The sequence below is a fragment of the Polypterus senegalus genome, chromosome 16 (assembly GCF_016835505.1).
Source record: "Polypterus senegalus isolate Bchr_013 chromosome 16, ASM1683550v1, whole genome shotgun sequence".
NCBI lineage: Eukaryota > Metazoa > Chordata > Cladistia > Polypteriformes > Polypteridae > Polypterus > Polypterus senegalus.
In genome coordinates this window covers 41,818,753-41,839,586 of record NC_053169.1, presented here as the reverse complement: position 1 = coordinate 41,839,586, position 20,834 = coordinate 41,818,753, and the positions used below count along the sequence as shown (strand labels likewise).

The following is a 20,834-nucleotide window of genomic DNA, read 5'->3' as shown; positions in this document are numbered from 1 at the left end:
TGAGAATGTTGTCTGCTGAGTTCAATGAGAATTCCAACAGTTTATTAAATATATCTATACATTGAATGCTTCTGGCTTGAAGGTTTGAAATTTCAAATGAATGACCATTCAGGCCCCCAAGCGTCTTCAAACCCGGACAGAAAACCTCCAGGTGTGAACTGCATAAAGGAAGCCTCAGCAGATTATCGTGGCCAGACAGTTCAGTTAATCCAGTATGGAGTGGACCTCCATCGACAGCAGGGTGCCAAGTTAGTCAGACTCCCTCGAACCCTCCCACTCAGTCCGCGGCAAGACCACTGTGGTATACACCCACACTCACGCTCGGACCAATCAGGAATCTGCAATTAACCTAACTCGCAACTCTGGCGAAAGTGAACGAGATACCCACGGCCACACTGGGAGCACATGCTAACTGAAAACGGGCACAACATTTTTTAAAAACCTCGAATGCTATTAACAGTAAAGCAGCAGCACTGAAAAATAAGCTACGGTGTCGCAAACCTCCGGTATGTGATGTGAAACTTGGTCCCTCGGTAATACCAACGAGTGGTAAAAGACGAATGACAAATTTTTACCACGTCAGTCAAACGGGGATGACATTACTGTTACGTGCTATTTGGTCATCGAAGATATTTAAGTGAATGCACAACAAAATATACGGTGGTGTCGCTATTGGCTTGTACAGTCAATGATTAAACTAATGTATGTGTGGACCTTTAAAAAGAAAACATTAACTGGCAACAAAGAACAATACAATCCAGAAACTCGATATGCAGGCTGTACCTGAAAACTTAACCGACCCAAAAATGGTCAGATTCAAGTTATGAAATAAACGACACAATGCTGGATAAAGTACAAATCAAATACATTTTTATGCGTTTAGTCCTCCGCTGTACATTAATATAATCGCAGCTAAATGAAAGGAACATTTTTTTTTTACCTCGCGGGGCCGTTGTTCTGCTTAGCCGGCGTCTCCTTCGCCCCTTCTTTTGGCGAAGTGTTAGACTTGCGCACAGATGGAAGATCCGCTTCAACCGGAGATGAGCTGCTAGCTTTACTCGACTTACTCCTTAATGGGGGAGATTTAGCGAAAAAGCTGAAGATGCTGCTTTGCTTGGCCATAATTTTGCAACTTACAGATCCCCCCAACCACGCTTAACTACCACAGCATTACAACTGCATGCCGCGCTTCTCTCGATCTCGGGATGCTAAACACTGGAGAGGAGATTTGGCGCTGGCGGGAAAAGCGATGCAAGGTAAAAGGTTAAAGAAGTAAAAGGAGGGGCTTTGCAGCGCATCCAATAATTCAATAAGGCTCCCAAGCGGAAGCCAATGGAATCATGGGGGCGGGTCATGGGCGGTATACATGCAATTACATGTAAACACTGCGCTCTCAGGTTTTAGCTATTGGCAGAGACCCCACGAATCAGGGTTGCTGAAATAAGGGACATGCTTTTTTGAAGTTTTGCGTCAGAATAAAAAAAGAATATATAGTTCAAAAAACTCAAATACTGTAAATAAAAGGGAGGGGAGAGGGTAACTTAAAATTGACCCAAGAGGAATATGACGCGTGGTTCCGTTGAGCGTATGCGTCGAACACGCCATGCGTGCATGCAAATCAGACCTTAATCACCAGTCGGCCGTGCTAAGGACTTTCTTTACACATGGGTGGAGTCAGGAGTATGGGCTCTACGTGTACAGCGATGGGACTCTCCGTTCCTCGAGAGCCAGGCCCACCCTTTGGTTAGCCCCTAATCGCGCTGCTCTTAGTCTGCCTCCTAGCGGCCTTAACTTTGTTTTTCCCGATTTGTTACTGCACTCCCCCTCCCCCATTTTAAATCTCGATTTAAGGGAGCCGGCCTGCAAGATTAAGAAAAGCCGTTTGCAAACTCATATTTACGAAAGTATATTTTTTATAACCTTTATTTTTTAAAGTGAACATCTTGTTTTCCTGTGAAAGCTTTCTGCGGTCAATGATCTAAAAAAAGGATTGTAAGGATGCTATTTTAAAGATCTCTGTTTTCCTTCCAGGTAAGACATCACAGCGACTTTTTATAAAGTGTCTAGATCAGGGGTCGGCAACCTTTTGCTAACTGTGTGCCAACCTAAGGTTTCAAATTATTCAGAGTGCCAACATCACATATCATTTTATACAAGTCGAGGTCAATATTCTTATTTTACCATATATTTTATTTTTATATTTTAATTAATATATAGTGATATTCAATAATATGTAAAGTTGTAAACAACATTAAAAGAAATAGAGTTTCTTGAAAGATTTTCAAAAAAACTTTTTTATTATTAATGGGAGCCTTGCCCTTGCATGGTCTTGGCCAGTTGCTCAATATCAACAACATACTTTGTCACTTTGAGTTTGACACAATTTTCTGAATGTTCAGGCGTTAGGCGACTACGCTGTAGATTTAGCACTGCTTTCATGTGAGAAAAAATTTGCTCACAGGAATAGGTTGATCCAGAAGCTGAAAGAAGAGCAAAAGCAATTTTCTTCAAACAGATGTAATAATTCGGAAGGGATGTCCAACAGCTGAGAATAGCTGCAGACTTTTCTAGATTTTCATTTTCCAGAGACTTCCGTAGTTCAACAAATTTTGATGTCCATAATTCTGAAGATCTGAAGTCAATCTGTTGCATTTCAAAGTCATCAATATCCATCCAACTAAATAGTTCCAACTGGGTAGTTTCCAAATCAATTATATCAGGCTTAATGAGATACGAAAATAAGGATCCATGAATGTGGAAGTCTTTACTTCGTTTATCAAATTCTGCTTTGAGTGCTTCAATGTACTCTTGAAGCTCATCTACGTTTACTTCAAATTGATTTGAGAGATTCTTCACATTCGGGAAGTACTTGAATGCTTTGATGTTGATATCACGGGTAAAAATGTCTAGTTTCATTGTAAATGCTTTCCAATAGCTGAAAAGATCAAGTACTGTTTGTCCCTGTCCTTGTAATTTCAGATTAAGTTCATTTAAATGTGTGCTTATGTCAGTCAGAAACATCAACTTTAACATTCAGTTCAGGAAAATGTTTCTTTTTTTCATTAAGAAACACCTCAATAGCCCCAAGACAACTGACAAATCTGTTTAAAACTTTGCCTCGACTAAGCCAGCGAACATTGCTGTGTAGCAGAAGATCTCTATATTCACACTCAATTTCTTGTAAAAGAAACTTGAACTGCCTGTGAACCAGTGAAGAATGAGAAATTATAAAGTTGACTATTTCAACAACAGTTGTCATCACAGAGACCAAATTCAGAGATGAGGTCTTTGCACATAGGCTCTCCTGGTGTATAATACAATGAAAATTCAAACGTTTGCGGCCAACATGATTTTCAAGAAGTTTTACAAATCCTTTCTTCTTGCCAACCATTGCAGCAGCACCATCGGTTGTCACACAGAATAACTTGTTTAAGTCTATGTCATGTTTAGCAAAATAACTAATAAATGCAGTCAAAATGTCTTCTGCTTTGGTTGTGTCATGAAGTGGTAATAAGCAACACAACTCTTCATAAATGTGATTATTTTCAGGATATCTTGCAACCAAGGCTAAGCGAGACAAATTATTTAAATCAGTGCTTTCGTCAAGCGAAACACTAAATACTTGAGATTGTTTTAATCCAGATATTTGTTTAGTTGTTACATTTTCAGCTAAATCAGTTATGCGCCTCTTAACTGATCTTGCAGACATTGGTATTTCTCTAATACGAGTGAATATAATCTCCTTATTTGGTAAATCACCGAATAAAATTTCAGCACTGCTTAAAAAAGTTTCTTTGATGTATTCTCCGTCTGTAAATGGTTTCCCTTTCAAAGCAATACATTCAGCTATTTTATAACTACATTCAGTAGCTTTAATCTTCATTCCAACTGCTTTTCTCAAAATACTAGTTTCTTTTTCGAAACCAGAAATAGCTTTTTTGATAGCTTCACTTTTCTCTTCTGAGGTTTTAAACTTTTTGTGTTTTGTTTGAAAGTGTCTTTGTACACTAGATGTGCGACACACAACACTTTCACAACAGAAAGCACACACAGCACGATCTTTTTGTCAGACAAATCCATATTCTTTTGTCCAATTTTCTTGAAATGGTCGATGATCAAGTTTCCTTTTCTTTGCAGCCATATTTAACAAAAATAATCTTCTGGAAATATAAATAAATCAGCAAATATCAATGCCAATATTTACATATAGACCACTACTTATAAGCAACAAAAAACTTTACAAAGATATAAAAATTTTTTATGAATTTTTTAAGAGCACACTCAGCAAACATATCCGGTTCACATGCATATTTATTTGAATTACCGAGTCATTCAGATTTTCAGATATTAAATACATAAATACACACATAAATTTGTCCGTGTAAACGCAGAATTATAGATCTACATACGTGCATATGAGAGGAAAACCGTCAGTAAACTGTCAGCTATAACTAGTCATAATGACACTACAATGCCAATCGCTGTACACAGCTTGTTTAGAAGCGTGGGCCTTAATTATATTGACGTTTTTTTTTATATTGACGTCATAAAAATATGACCATCTCAGTTTTTTTATACAATGGATATATTTAGATTAATCAATATGAACCATATATATTATTCAACTACCGGCATCCGGCCTTTGTAGATCTAGATCTGCATATTTGCAGCACGTGACCGGAAAGTCGTAACCAATGTTCATATTAGAAAACATTTATAAAATGCAAAAACCAACGTTGTTCTATAGTGGGTATCGTTAAAATATCACCTGAAAAATTATATCTGTGCTTGTATACAACGAAATCCAGATATACACACAACAGGTTTTAAAGCAAATGCGCCACAGTTTTTTATGTAATAGAATTTTGATCTCGCTAGTTGACGTTACTGTCGTTAGTTTCTGAGATTTCGCATATAGACTGTTCCCCTGACCTACTTAGACTGCTGTTACAACAAGTCTGTATAAGTCTGTGGCTGGTGCCGAAATGAGCGAGGAAACCCCGCTAATCGATTTATAATCAACTTTATACAGGAAACGTGAAGAGTCTGCGTGTCATTTGAAATTGCTTGGCGTGCCAAGTGTGGCACGCGTGCCATAGGTTGCCGACCCCTGGTCTAGATGGTGCAGTCCAGTGAGGTAACGTAAGGCCAGATGGTAATGGTAATGAATAAAACAAAAGCACAGGCGCACATAGTTGTGCGTCCATTCATCCATCCATTTGCTAAACATGTTTAATCGAATTTTAAAGGAATCCAAAATGACATTTTTTGTATGTTACCCCACGTATTTTGTAGTGATGGCCAAGAAGCAAAATGTTTTCATGCAGAATGTAGAGAAAAAATATGATATAATAGAAACCAATAGTGACCAATGTTTTACAACGGCAAATGATGTGAAAAATGCCCTCAGAAATAAAAACATCTTGGTTATTCATATTGCATAAATCAGATGGCAGTTATATAGTCTTGTGCACAAAACATGCATTTTTGCTACTCTTTTGTTAGGTACTTTTGGGAATATTCAGTGTACATTATAAGCAATAAACTAAAGCTTACTGACAATGACTTTTTGAAATGAAGACAGGACTCTTGACCAACAAGTGGGGGGGAGGCATATTTTCAGTTCAAAAAGTCAATCCCCCAAAGCTTTACTTTCCTGTGTATGACGTGTGCAGATGATTCCAGAAGTAACTATGTAACAATATTTTACCAAAAAGGCATGCTTTTTGCATGTTTTGTGCATACAACTGGATTACAGACATGTGGATTAATGTAATGTTTTCCCAAAACCTGTTTTTTTTATTGTTGTTGTACAGCATTGGTCACCTTTGGCCTTTATTATATTCGTCAGTCAGACATTTTCTTGCCTGCTTATTCCTGAACAGGGTCATGGGGAGTGCTGTAGTCTATCCCTGCCATAATAGAGAGCAAGGCCATCGCAGAGCAAGTGCACACACACACACACACACACTTTTGTTCCCTCCCGTTTGTATGAAAACATGAGATTAAATGTATTTTCCTCAGCTATCACTACATGGGGTAACATATAAAAAATATTTTTGGGTGGAGTATTCCTTAAAGATTTTTAGTAACTGTAGCTGTTCCAAAAGTATCAGATACATGGCAATGGCAGAGAGTCCATCATAAGGGTACATTCATGCACGCATGAACACACTGGTCAGTTTGGAGTCTCTGGCCAACATGTCCAGCCTCAGGAAAAGAAAATAGGAATAGCTAGATAAAACATGTGCATATGGATGAAAAACTATATTCAGATCTTGTATGTCACGAAGGTCAGAATAAAGCTAACAGAACCGAAAGTAGGTATGTCTGATAACCCTTTGTGTATCTTATCCATACAAGTCAATGAGTAGAAGTATCATCAGTCTATAGCTCCTGAAAATATATGCAGCTTGCAACTCTTTGAAAAAACATCATAACAAGTGGAAAATGAGGCTGTCACTAAGTCTCTCTTACTTTTGTATATATAGTTAAGAGTTTGCTGCTGCCTTGCAGGGAGGAGGCTGGTGTTCATGGTCTGGTTGCCGCCTGTGTGAAGGGTTTCATGCGGGTGCTCTGGTTTCCACTCACAGTCCAAAAACATGCAAGTTAGGTCAACTGGCAATTCTTAGCTGGCCCTGGTATGTTTCTGTGTTCACCCTGCAGGTGTGCTATCCAGGGATTGTTTTGGCCTTGTTCCTTTTGAGTGCTAGAGTAGGCTCCAGCTTCCCCATGACCCTGCTTTAAGATAAAGCGGGTTTGGAACATGAATGGATGGATATTTATTTTAAAAAGGAAAATCTCAGAGTAGAATCAGCTTACTCACAGATATTATACAGTATTTACACTGTAAGCATGACTAATGTACTTAGAGGCACACACACAATTTAAATCTGCAGCATCACTAAATATAATTCATCTACTGCAGCGTCCTCATTAAGAGAGAACATAATTTTTCCAATAGTAATTCTTAGTCAGTTTAATTATCTGCCTTACTTTAGATACTTCATGTTTATTTCACATTATTATTCCATAAGAAAGATTTGTTCAATTTTGTAAAAGCATGCTTTAAATAAATAATTTAACAACACTTTTTCTCATTTTCATATCATAGTGCAGCTTTGAGTCTGTTCATATTATTCATTAGGCATAATAGAATCAAAAACATCAATATGATCATCTGCCATCAGATCATTAGTTTGTTTCTTACGGATACATCCTTCGCATTTTCCAGTCTGCTTTCCAAAGATTAAATTGTAACAGATGCTCAGTTGTAAGCAATTTACACAATTTATCAGTCCTAATTATTTAAAAAAAATGATCACTTCCTAAAATTATAATTTCAATTACCAAGCATCCTTACCGTTTGGCGAGTTGCTAGAGGAAATGTTAAATTCTGGAAACGCAATATTGAGTTCTGTACCGCAGTCTGTGTCTGTTAACCTTCATTCAAATACTCTAAATGTAAAACAAGCTTTAGGACATCAAAACAGTCCCTGTATATATATTTATTTTTATTTTCACTACTTAACAAAGTAATACTATATTAACATTAAAATGTAACCACCAAAAAAGCTGGATTATAAAGTATTACTAAGAAATTTCCAAATGCCTGATTTTGTCATTAAATTCTAGTATTCTAAACATTTACTGTATTTGCAATCAAAACCCCCTCTTCAGTGCTTGCTGCAGTCACCACGCTGCATTCAAATAGACTGTAAAGTTTTTTTTATTTGCCCTAAACAATTCTGAATAAACACATACCAGGCAGACGATGATCTGTCTATCCTGACATGATCATAGCCAGTTAAAATAAGGTTAGGTTAGGTTTAGGTTTAATCTGATTTATTAAGTACAGATGATGTCTAGCAATTAACCTATTCTATAAATGTAATTTTTAAGTTGAATTAAATGTTTTTCATTCCATCAAAAAGTTATCAGTTAAGAGTCTTATTCATATGAATGCTGATAATCTGATATATTTAGTTTTTCAGTAGTACCTCACACCAATTTATTTAAATGTTTACAGTTAATTTCTTGCTTTGTGCTGTGCAGTTTAAAGAACTACTTTAGCATTCCCTCTTTCTCATTATGCCCAAATATGCCTTATATATTTCTTAATAAGCATATTCAAGTGTTATAAAAGTTTATTTTGCAGAATACACATATACATTGTTATTCATCACGTCTGCCTATTTATCATTACTCTGCCTTGGAGATATAATGGCGTCAGGATATGAGATTTTCTGTTCTGCTGTAATTGCCTAACATTTCCTATCCTGTTGAAAGATTGCCCCTCTCTCTAAGTGCTGCTATGATCTCCCACCACAATCACAACATTTCAGCAGCTGTTAATTATATGGTACGCATTTGTGCTTACCGCCACACTTAGGAATTTGATGTTTACTCCTACAAACTCTCAACTATTTGCTCAAACCTGTGGCATTCAAAACATTTTTAGCAGAGACAACAGCTTTTCCAAATGTACATTTGAAAGTAAATTTCTTTAAAATGATAAAAAATATTCATTAATTCAACCTTGGTAGCATCATCTTTGCATCTATTTTCAAATATCAGAAACAGTGGTAAAAGCTTATCTTTCTAAATGCTTCAACAATTGCTTTATGTTTCAATCTATGTATACACAAGAAATTAGCACTCTAGAGGGGCAGTGAATGGAAATTTTTGACAAATATATATTTTTAAATATATTCAGTTGTGCTGTTCTCCTACAAAGAATCAATGTCTGGTTGAGTTTGTGCATTCATCTGCTAATTTATGTGCCACCACATAATGTTTCACCTCATCACGTGAAACATCATAACCTGAACTGCCAGACTGTATATACAGTAGGTGTATAGGTGACAGTCTCATTGTTGCACTACAGTTAAATTCTTACTTGAATGTGCATAGCAACATGAAACGTCACCAGTCTTTGACACTAAGATTAGTAAGTGTAAGTGCCTTACCTCAAAACTTCTCTCTACCTCAGCGTAAATAATTGCCTTCCTTGAAACAAGTTTCTTAGTCACTCTAGTACACCTCTTTTTCTTCCATTTATATTTTTCTACTAACACACAATACATTCAAAAACACTTGCACCAGTATATTGAGGGACAGTTTCTACAGACAAGTTGTAAGGTTGCTGAGTGTCATTAGAGCAAATATTGTAAAATAACACATAGTATATGTATAATACTTGAAAATGCATATTGTACATATTCACTGTAGCTCTCTCTCATATCTCTATTATATAGAAAAATCTTGGGTCGAGATGTGATTTTCTCTGAGACACTTTAACGTTCCGCAAGACAAGAACGACAGCTGTTGTACAGGCTTTTAAATGCTCAAAAATTAAAGGAACACTTTGAAAGCACATCAGATCTCAATGGGGGAAAAAATCCTGCTGGATATCTATACTTATATGGATTATGGACTGGGTAATGTATTAGGAACAAAAGGATGTCACATCATTTGATGGAAATGAAAATTATCAACCTACAGAAGGCTGAATTCAAAGACACCCTGAAAATCAAAGTGAAAAAATGATGTGGCAGGCTAGCCCATTTTGTTGAAATTTCATTGCAGCAATTCAAAATTGTACTCAGTAGTTTGTATGGCCCCCATGTGCTTGTATGCATGCCTGACAACATCGAGACATGAGCCAAATGAGATGCTGGATGGTATCCTGGGGGATCTCCTCCCAGATCTGAACGAGGGCATCACTGAGCTCCTGGACAGGCTGAGGTGCAACCTGGCAGCATTGAATGGACTGAAACATAATGTCCCAGAGGTGTTCTATTGGATTTAGGTTAGGCGAGCGTGGGTGACAGTCAATGGTATCAATTCCTTCATCCTACAGGAACTGCCTGCATACTCTCGCCATATGAGGCCGGGCATTGTCGTGCACCAGGAGGAACCCAAGGTCTGACAGTGGGTACAAGAATTTCATCCTGATACCTAATGGCAGTCAAGGTGCCGTTGTCTATCCTGTAGAGGTCTTTGTGCCCCACCATGAATATGCCTCTCCTGACCATCACTAACTCACCACCAAACCGGTCATGCTGAATGATGTTACAGGTAGCATAACGTTCCTCACAGCTTCTCCAGACCCTTTCACGTCTGTCACATGTGCTCAGGGTAATCCTGCTCTCATCTGTGAAAAGCACAGGGCGGCAGTGGAGGACCTGCCAATTCTGGTATTCTATGGCAAATGCCAATCGAGCTCCACGGTGCCGGGCAGTGAGCACAGGGCCCACTAGAGGATGTCAGACCCTCAGGCCACCCTCATGAAGTCTGTTTCTGATTGTTTGGTCGAGACATTCACACCAGTGTCCTACTGGAGGTCATATTTTAGGGCTCTGCCAGTGCTCATCTTGTTCTTCCTTGCCCAAAGGAGCAGATATCGGTCCTGCTGATGGATTAAGGACCTTCTACGGCCCTGCCCAGCCCTCCTTGAGTAACTGCCTGTCTCCTGGAATCTCCTCCATGCTCTTGAGACTGTGCTGGGAGACACAGCAAACCTTCTGGCAATGGCACGTATTGATGTGCCATCCTGGAGAAGTTGGACTACCTGTGCAACCTCTGTAGGGTCCAGGTATCGCCTCATGCAACCAGTAGTGACAGTAGCCAAATGCAAAAATAGTGAAAAGACAGAAAAGATAAGGGAAATGCGACAGTGGCCTCCATCTGTTAATCCATTCCTGCTTTGGGGGTCGTCTCATTGTTGCCCTTCTAGTGCACCTGTTGTTAATTTCATTAACACCAAAGCAGCTGAAACTAATGAATTACCCTCTCTGCTACCAGATCAACAGCCCAGACGTTTCATTGACTTGATACTATACTCTCATTATAAAGTGTTACTTTATTTTTTTGAGTGGTATACATATACAGTATTTATCTCTCTATTATAAAAAAAAAAATCTTGGAAGGCTTAGAAGGAGATGAGACGTGATTTTCTCAGAGACACTTTAATGTCCTGCGAGATGAAGTGTTGAGACAAAAGGACAGCTGCTGTAGAGGCATTTTAAATCTTTGAAGCGCTACGCAAAATGCAGATCACGCAGCACGGTGGCAGCAGCAGCAAGCAGCAAGACAACAGCTGATTGAACAAAGAGGAGGTAAAAATGTTTTTTATTTGTTTTCCATTGTATCACCGTTTAAGAGGGGGTTTCGGAGGAGCGACCGCATCTCCTTAGCATGCGTTCACCCCCTTTTCACAATGTAAGTGACAGACACGAGAAGTGGTGCCATTTATTTGAAGGCAACTCAAAAGATTAATGGCCCCTTGCTGGATGATACAATTGTCTAAGCATGCTGCTGTCAAAAAGTAGAAGCTCTGCCTCCTGTCCTCTCTGGTTCAATAAAGAATGTTTTTCTCTGCTGGCAGGTGGGTTTATATGTTGACCTCACTCGACTTTTGGGCATTCTTAGGAACTGTGGAGGATAGTAGAGAAGGCATTAGCAACCACACACCCTCTAGGCATGCAGTGGTCCTGCTTACAATAAAGCCCTGAAGGTGTCCCTGCAAGTGCTCACATGTCACAATATATTTCTTCCATTGGTAAACGGGTTAAGAAAATAAATGTTGGTATGTATATATTGCCATGCATGCTCACCAGAGTGTCACCTTCCTGGCCTACCTAAGGCATGTGGTACCAACCCAGAATGAGAGAGGGTGCTGTCGCTAACAGTCTTGTCTCCTTTTTCCCCTCACAATACTGAGAAACTCACCCTTATGGAGCCAGAGAATCCCCACACATTCTGGTCTGGCCAATGTAAAAGGGAAATATCCCTGGAAGATGGTGTCTCTTACAGACCTGAGAGCCTGACTATCTGGAATGACTCCAGACTGTAACTGCCTAAAGACACCACTAGAGGGTGATAAGAGGCCTCAGCATGTACTGTTTGTGTGTGCCATTGTGCGTGTGCCTGTTAAGTTCTCTTTTTCCTTTTGTTGTGAAGTTCAATGGTGTTTGCCCAGTTTGTACCCCATCTATTTTGGGACTCACTCTGCCTTCTCACTGCCCCCCAGAAATATATATATATATATATATATATATATACACACACACACAGTGCCCTCCACTATTACTTTTGTATACACTACCAGTCAAAGGTTTTAGAACACCTCCGTTTTTCTTCAAATGTAATCGGCTAAAATGCAATGAATGACCTAAAATGGTGAAAAAGTAAGCAGTAAACTGTTATATGTTTAAATGTCAGATGTTTAGGATAGTAAAAACTGAAATAAGGCAATGTCATAATACAGTGATACCTTGAAATCCGAACTTAATCCATTCCAGAACCCATTTCGAGTTGCAAGACAATTTTTCCCCTTTAAAATTATAGAAACTGGATTAGTCTGTTCCTGGGTCCCACAAACTTGAATTTTCAAAATGATTTTAACAGTAAATACACTGGATTTTAAGGTAAAATATTAACAAATATTAATAGTATTTGAATAAAAATGTAAATGAATGAAATTAAAAATATAAAAACCTGTATTTACCTTAAGAAGGAATGATGATGATGCATGTGGAAGTTAGAGGAGGAGGAGGAGAGAGATTATTGCTCGGAAGGTGAGTCACCTTTCATAATAACATCAGGGAAATGTACACACAAACAACGTGCTGGGTGTTCGGATTCCAAAGTAGTGTTTGGATTCCTGGACATAATTTGCTCAATTTTTTCCATTCTGATTCCAAGTTGCTCGAGATCTGGGACGTTTGGATTCCATGGGCAATACTGTGTTTGGAATGTTTGGCTCAGTTTTGGAGATCCGGCTGCGTTGAGAGGATTCCGTACTGTTACAGTAAATACTCTTGGACTGAGACACCTTTCCTCGGTGATATTCATTGGAAAAGAGTAAGAGATACGTCCAAAATGTGGACAGCATGTCACACAGATAGGCCTTAGTGACCCAGTCCCAGTAAATAACTTTTTCTTGGGTATACTCACTGACACCATAACCCTGAACCCTTAAATACTTACATGTTCAGTTGACCACCTAAAGATATTTCTTTCACTTCTTTGACTCGTATGTCTGTTCATAACGTTAATACAATAATGACAAGAACAGACCATTAAGCCCAGCAAAGTTTGTCAAGCCTGTATATCTAATTTCTCCAAAATCGCATCAAGACAGGTTTTGAACGTCCCCAAAGTAGTACTGACAACCACAATACTTGGTTATATATTCCTTGTGTCTATGATTCTCCATATAAACAAAACGTTTCTATCATTTGTGTCAAATCTGCCCTTACCAAGAATCACATTTATAGCTGGGATCCATTGAACTAATTCCTGTCATACATTTTCAGCAGCCATACCACCTACACTTCAGAAGAGGTCTGCCACCTAAAACTAAGCATGTTTCAGGCCCGGCTGGTGCTTGGATGGGAGACCAGCTAGGAAAAACTTAGGTTGCTGCTGGAAGAGGTGCTGGTGAGTTCAGCAGGGGTCACTTACCCTGTGGTCTGTGTTTGGTTCCCATTGTCACAGTGCAGTGATGTGAACACAGTACTGTAAATATGGCGACGTTCTTTGGATAAGACATAAAACTGAGGACCTGACTCTCAGTGGTAATTAAAGATCTTTGGGCACCTTTCGAAAACTGTAAGGTGTATCCCAATGTCCAGGCTAAAATTGCTAATCTTGGCCTAGTCACCCTGGCCCCTCTAATCATCCCTTGTCTCTAATTGGCTTTCTCACCACTTTACCACCTAATAGCTAATGTGTGGTGAGTGTACTGGTGCAATAATGCCTGCTGTTGCATCATCCAGGTGGGTGCTACGTATTGGAGGTGGTTGAAGTGGCTCCCCTGTGCCTTTGTAAAGTGTTTTGAGTAGCGAGAAAAGCTCTATGTAAATGTAATTAATTATATGTTGAACTGGTATCTTTAGTAGCTCTTTACACACAATATAATGTCTCATATTTCTAAGATATCTGCCTTTATGTGTGCACAACACTTGTACAACCAAGCTAAGTGCTTTGTGATGACATATTGTGTCAAAATACTTAACTGAACTAAAAGATAATCAATGCGGTTCAGTTTGCTGCTTCTTTCTCCTTAACTCTGTCTTCATTGTTTGCGCCCCCTTTATAAAACATTCGCTCAACTCAAAGAAACCTTAACTGGCGCATTGCATCAGCGTGTCTTTAGCAGGAAGTCATTTGTAGAATAATTAGGGTCATTTGGACACATTTAATATCACTTGCTGGTGAATGACAGATGTTACTGCTGCAAGTGTCCTCTCTGGTAACCAAAATTAACCATTTGTGGAGCACTGTGCCTTACTTGTCCTGCAAAGTTTGGTTATGAGAGCGTTTTCCAAGGAGGTGTTGATGTGTTAGGTGATCTTCATGCTTTTTCTGGCCATTACTTTCTTAGCTGTTGAGGTTAGAGGAAGAATGATATGTGGCCTGAAAAATCAAAAGAGTCTTAATTTTAAGTCAAAATTATGTTACGCACCTGACTTATGGTGACAAGTACCTTTGGATCAATTGTCTAGTCTGTGGCTTGAAAAACAGAAATTATGCTTTATACGAAGGGTCTCCAAGTCTGGCCCTGGAGAAAAACTGTGGCTGCAGGTTTTCATTCTAACCCTTTTCTTAATTAGTGGCCAGTTTTTGCTGCTAATCATCTCATGATAATTCACTTGCTATTTCAGACTCAGACCCCTTAATTATTTCTTTTTCTTTAATAAGTCAGGTAGAATGAGATAGAAAGTGAGCCAACACATGACTAACATCAGAAAATAAAGAAAGATGAAGGTCTCAGGAATGTTGAGCTGCTCAGGTCCACCAAATGTTTTAACAGTGCTCTTAGAAAAGAGAAAATGAACAGTTTTGGAAATGTATGCTCTTACACAATGAGAGCAGCAACAAGTCATGGCATTAAATAACAGGTTTATTTAACAACAAGAATTGGCTTCTGATTAAGAAACTGGTTGGAATGAAAGTGGTTGGAATTTATGGCTGCAACTTGTACGGTCATCTGTTGGCTTATTTCACATCTAATTTCTGTTTGTGTGTGGTTTAAAGAAAAAAATAAGCAATTCAGAGGACTGAATTTTAAAGAACGCGTCAGTTAAAATGAAGGGAAAAGAAGTGAATTAGCAGCAAAAACTGGTCACTAATTAAGAAAAGCCATGGCAGCGCTCCAGGGCCAGAGTTGGAGACCCCTGCTTTATATTGTAGATGATGGGAGATTTTCTGTGTTTCAATGGTCTTTTAGAGTTAACACTAGGTGGTGCGCAAAACCAGTTTCATTGATGCACTAGGAATCTTGGAGTAGAAAATGATTCTTGATTATGTTTTGTATTCAATAAGTACATGGAATTCATCAAGAAAGAACATGCAGAGATTGTTGATGGTTTTCACTGCACAAATTGTCTAACTAGTTGACTCATCGTCCTTAAGATAAATGGAGCTCTCCACAATCATGCAAGTTCTGTTTTTTATTACATAATATGTACTTGAAATATTAAGTAAGCTAAGTCAGGAGATGTTTACTTTCTTCTTTCAGATGTTATTAAAGGTGAACATTTTAAACTCCTAATCCTAGAAGGCCTTGTTCCTTGTCCGGCCACTTTCTTTTCTTTTTCATCCTCAGTGACCCACAGATTTGGAGCTGCACCCGGGACCAACAAGGATTTCTGTTCTTTGAAAGTAAGTGTCTCTCAGTGTTTAGTTGAAGAAAGATTTACTATAAAAGTAACACATTCTGTTTTCACACTTACCTTTATGCACTTTCACTAACAAGAAACACTTGCAGTTTTAAACTTGAATCACTTAACATTTCAGTGTCTTTTTGTAAAAGATATGGTGATAATTTACAATTTTGAACAGCATACTTAGTAAAATGTTTACAGACTTTTCATAGATGAAAATTAATTTGATGAGCACTAATGTAAAAAAAAAGCTCTTTTTAATGTGAAGTTAAATTAAACCCAATTAGAAAATGGGCATGATCTATATGATACATGAAGAATAAAAGCTACATAAATAGTCAAAATCAGAATCATAAGCTTTATAAAGTTTTGGTAATAATAACATTAACCTTTTCCTTCCAGTGTCAAGTAGTCAAGCATGTTAATAATAAAGACTTGCAAAACAAGAACTACGCAGTCACCATAGGCCTCCAGCCACATGGGCCCCAGTGCAAGTGCCCCCCACACTCTGTATCATTGCCCTACTGAAGAGATGCTCCACAATGGGTGATTCTTTGTAAAGACTCCGTGATGCTTCACCCTTCATGTCCATAAAACCAAGGACCTGGTCATTGACTTCGGAGTCCAAAGGCAGACCACACTTCCATCAATATCACAAAGGATAACTACTAAAAGAGTAAGCAGCTCTAAATGTCATGGAGTGGCCATCACTAATGAACTGAAGTGGACACCATACAAAAAGACTGACCAATGCCTTCAATTTGTCACAAATCTAAGGGCAGACCAAATTTCTTCATCTGTTCTCACCAGCTTCTACAAGTACACAGTAGAGGCCATTCTCACTGGCCGCATTAACATCGTTGTATGGCTCCTGTGTGGCCGGTCAAAAAGATGGAACCTTACAGAAGCTGGTGAGGGTGGCATAGAACATCACCAACACTGAGTTGCCCTCAATTCAGGACATACACAACACTCACTGCCTTAGAAAATATAATTAAGGAGGTTTAATTATATAATTACATTATAATTAAAGGCCTGAGTCACCCTGCACAGCAGCTTTTCACCACCACCCCTTCTGGCAAATGGTGTAGGACTACTGGCACTCACCCCAAAAGGGTCAGGGAGAGTTTCTACCCACAAGTCGTAAGGAACAGTCAGTTGTGCATTATTATTCAGAAGTCTGGAAACAACCAGAAATTTTTGATAGTAATTGGTACCTTTTTTTATCACAATACCATTCAATTGATTTAGAAATACACCCATCCATTATCCAACCCGCTATATCCTAACTACAGGGTCACGGGAGTCTGCTGGAGCCAATCCCAGCCAACACAGGGCCCACTGCAGGACACACACACACACACACACACACACACACACACACTAGGGACAATGTAGGATCGCCAATGCACCTAACCTGCATGTCTTTGGACTGTGGGAGCACCCGGAGAAAACCCACGCAGACACGGGGAGAACATGCAAACATGAGGACCTGGGAAGCGAACCTGGGTCTCCTAACTGCGAGGCAGCAGCGCTACCACTGCACCACCATCCCAGACATTATTACTGTTTCTAATGGCTATGACTGCTTGAGATGATTGATTTTCAATTTATTCTTCACATATGGCTGCAAAGCCCCATTTTCAACAGCCATTCTTTCAGTTTCTTAATGGTCAACTCCCTTAATTTATCTTTAATTAGTCATGTAGAAATATGGTGTTTAGAGAAACTTGCACTAACACCGCGGAAACCTGCTATTCTGTTCACTTAGGTTGCAAGGTTCATTCTTAAAGTTCAATTCTGAATTCAGAAGTGGCGAAAATGAGACAGCTTTCTCAAGAAACATATCAGAATATTGTTTTTTTTTGCAGAGTAAACTTGAGCATAGGAAAGGTGCTATATACATAAAATCTGTTATTAGTATTATTATTATTATTATAGCTTTCCAGGAAACTGAAGACTTCATACAGAGGTGCCTATTACTGTCTTGAGAGAAGAGAGTGAACTGGATGAGACCAGGATAGCAACAGAAGAGGATCTGCATAGGAGGACAGCAGAATGTGTAGTGTGACAAACTACAAGTCCTCAGTTGGCTTTGCCATTAAATGTACGCCAAATACCAGGGTCATCTGTGACAGAGAAAAGATCCAAGATATTAACCATAATACAGTTGTCATGTCATCTTCCATCCAGTGGCTGTGTTCTTTTGCCTATTTTAACCTTTTCTTTTTATTTGCTAGTTCCATATATGACTTTTTCTTTGGACCTGTGCCTCTAAGGTCAGCATGTCGGAATCATTTTTTCGCTGCAGTAATAGCCATTACAAACACAAGTAATGTCTTGGCTATGTTTTTCAGTCAATTTAATGGTATCTCAATGGAAAAACATATCTATTTCTATTAATATAAATTCTGTAAAGTTCTCGTCTCCTAATAAAAGTGGGTTTAGATGCCATTTGCGAGATGAGTATGTGGGGCATAATGATTTTAGCTTCAAGATCAGAGAGGCATGGTCGGAAATAACAATAGCGTCGTACTTGCAGGATTTAATCGTAGGCAAGAATTGGTTATCTACAAAAAAATAATCAATTCTTGAGTAGCAATGATGCACTGGTGAGTAGAAGGAATATGTTCTTGAGTTTGGGTTTAGAAATCTCCAGAGGTCTAATAAGTTGTGGTCAGTTACAAATTGTGTAATTGTCTTTGCAATGTTAGATGTCATCGCCCCGTGACAGGAGACCTATTTGGATTTTACTTCTATTAAAAACATGAACGTTTCTGGGTTTGTCCAAACTGGGAACTGGCAGTACTTTGTCTTCTTCTTATTATTATTGTTATTAGCAAGTAGATTAAAAGAATGTGTAAATAATGAAGGCTGATATAATCTGAGTACTTACGAGCTTGTACCTAAGTGTACTGTGCCATTATGACATTCTTTTGAGTTAATGAAGTTAATAAAGCTATTGAGTTAATAAAACTATTGTAATAATCATAACCTGCATGTCTTTTTCCATGCAAACAACTGTAAACCTACTTTTGCACACCCCTGTATATGCGTATATTGAATGTATATACTGTATATATATGTGTGTGTGTGTGTATGTACAGTATATATATATATATATATATATATATGTATATATATATATATATATATATATATATATATGTATATATATGTATACTGTATGTTGCATTCCCAAAATAACATCAGGTTGTAGTATGAAGGTCCCTTAAAGTAGTCCTACTCTTCTACTTCACTGCTTGGTAATTTATTCAACTTGAATTTTACTTTAGCTTGCTGTTTTATTAACCACTTTTGTAATAATGTGTTCCTTGAAAAGCACTATACACACTCTCAAAAATAAAGGTGCTAGTTCAGTTCTTCAGAGCGATACCAGAGGGGAACAATATTTGGTTGCCAAAAGACCCATCTACATGAAGGTTCTAGAAAGAACCCTTATTCATTTAGATCAATGACAGGCTCCGCACAGCAAATAATCCTGACTAGATGCAGGGCCGTCTTAGCAGTATCACAGTTCCGGGGGCAACGTGGTGAACTAGGGCCCCTGTTTTGACAGCAAAACAGAAACATACATAGGCATCAGAAACATCGTGGGCCCCTATGCCCATTGTGCCCGTAATTTAAGATGGCCCTGACTAGATGAGTAGATAGTAACAGATTTGGGAATACCAATGACTTATTATTTTTAAAGGACTCTCGCAGCCTGCAGTAACAGAAGCAGGTTTTCTTAATCTGTTAATGTCCTGCTTGGTAGTTTGCGAAACATTAAAGATTTCAGGGTTTTCTACATATTAGAAAAAAAAAATCTAAAGCACAAAGAACCAACTTCAAATGCAAAGAACCCTTTCCAGAATGCAGTGGTGCTTGGTAAAAGCCATAGTTCTATGAGGAACCACACAACCCAGTAAAGAACCAAAAATGCTATTAAAGAGCCATTATTTTCAAGAGTGTATAATGAAGATTATTAATTGCTAGCTGTACGACACTTGTACTAAAACTTTGCCCACAAGAGATCGCATCTTCGTCCGAACTGCAAACTTTACACGAGAGGAGAAACCAAGTGCCATCCGCGGTTATGTATCGTTCGGTCACTGACGCGAGCGCAGAAAAAAAGTCAAAAGCCGCAGGTAATGCATAAATAAGTTTTTCTTTTTTTCTTCTTTTCCGGGTGTAGAGATGCGTCGCCTCGCTCGTAACGCCTCGATGGATTTTTGTCCCTTTTTATAATTTAAGAGCACGAGCGCAGTCAGTGCCCCCTCCCATCCCATGCCATCCCCGCCCCTGCCGCGCCGCTCCGCTCCGCGCTGCGCTGCCAAGTGGACTTGACGGCTCTGTGCATGCAGCAGCGACATGGCAGCGAGGATCTCCTTCTCCCAGTTCAAACTGGAGGCGGAAATCGAGAAGTGCCGGGGTGAGGCACAGTGGGAGCGAGTCCCCAGCCTAGTACAGCAGCTCCGGATCTCCGAGGAAGGTGAGCGCACCTTAGGGCGGCAACCTTTGGACTCGAGGTGTGCGTGGCAACCTGGATGGGAGTGCTGGGAGGAAGTTCTAGGAAATGCGGACAGGACGGCGCTGTGAAGTTTGAAGTTAAAGCAGAGGCGCAGAACGCGCTCTTCTGAAGTCTAATAGGGAGTGAGAATGAATAGTCAGACTGAAAGTCGTTGAAAAGCAGATAAGTGATCAGCATTGTGGTAGAAAACGTTTTGTGGAAATGTAAATGAAAGTGGCGTGTAATGTCTTAAAAAATTGTACAGCTTAATAGGGAAAATATGCATGACATCTAAAAGGGAAGTGTGACTTCTTATAGGACAATGCTGTATCCAGTCCTTAGAGGAAATACAGTATGGACAGGAATCTTCGGTGACATTTTACAGAATATCTGGACAATGCACCAACGACGTTTTCAGACAAATCACAGGAGGTGTAAGAGAACTGGACAGACTTCTGTGAAGTTGTAATGGGCAGCCTGGTGTCTGTACGAGCTGGATGGTAGCAACCGCTTGCCACCTGACTTGATGTCTTTCATTGCTGCCTTTGTGAATGGCATTGCTTCAACAGGGCTTGTCACTTGGACTTGAGCTCTGTCACTTTCATTTGTGTCATTCCTAGCTCTGTAGCTTTGTTGTGCTTAAAAGT

At 39.0% G+C, this 20,834-nt stretch overlaps 2 protein-coding genes and 1 long non-coding RNA gene across 4 annotated transcripts in view; 2 read left to right on the top strand and 1 right to left on the bottom strand.

Moving 5' to 3' along the window:
• Nucleotides 1–1,269, bottom strand: part of msh6 (mutS homolog 6 (E. coli)) — a 29,236-nt gene extending 27,967 nt beyond the window's left edge. The window contains exon 1 of the mRNA XM_039738293.1: nucleotides 941–1,269. Within this exon, the coding sequence (XP_039594227.1) occupies nucleotides 941–1,122 (182 nt within the window). The 5' untranslated portion in view covers nucleotides 1,123–1,269. The remainder of the gene's footprint in view (nucleotides 1–940) is intronic.
• A 422-nt stretch (nucleotides 1,270–1,691) lies between these two features.
• On the top strand, nucleotides 1,692–18,194 carry LOC120516329. The gene is made up of 3 exons (XR_005630829.1): nucleotides 1,692–2,031; nucleotides 15,617–15,672; nucleotides 17,616–18,194. It is a non-coding gene; the product is annotated as an uncharacterized LOC120516329 (long non-coding RNA).
• A 1,801-nt stretch (nucleotides 18,195–19,995) lies between these two features.
• Nucleotides 19,996–20,834, top strand: part of ttc7a (tetratricopeptide repeat domain 7A) — a 450,183-nt gene continuing 449,344 nt past the window's right edge. For both annotated transcript variants that reach the window (XM_039737925.1, XM_039737924.1), the window contains exon 1: nucleotides 19,996–20,169. In XM_039737925.1, the coding sequence (XP_039593859.1) occupies nucleotides 20,049–20,169 (121 nt within the window). In that variant the 5' untranslated portion in view covers nucleotides 19,996–20,048. The remainder of the gene's footprint in view (nucleotides 20,170–20,834) is intronic.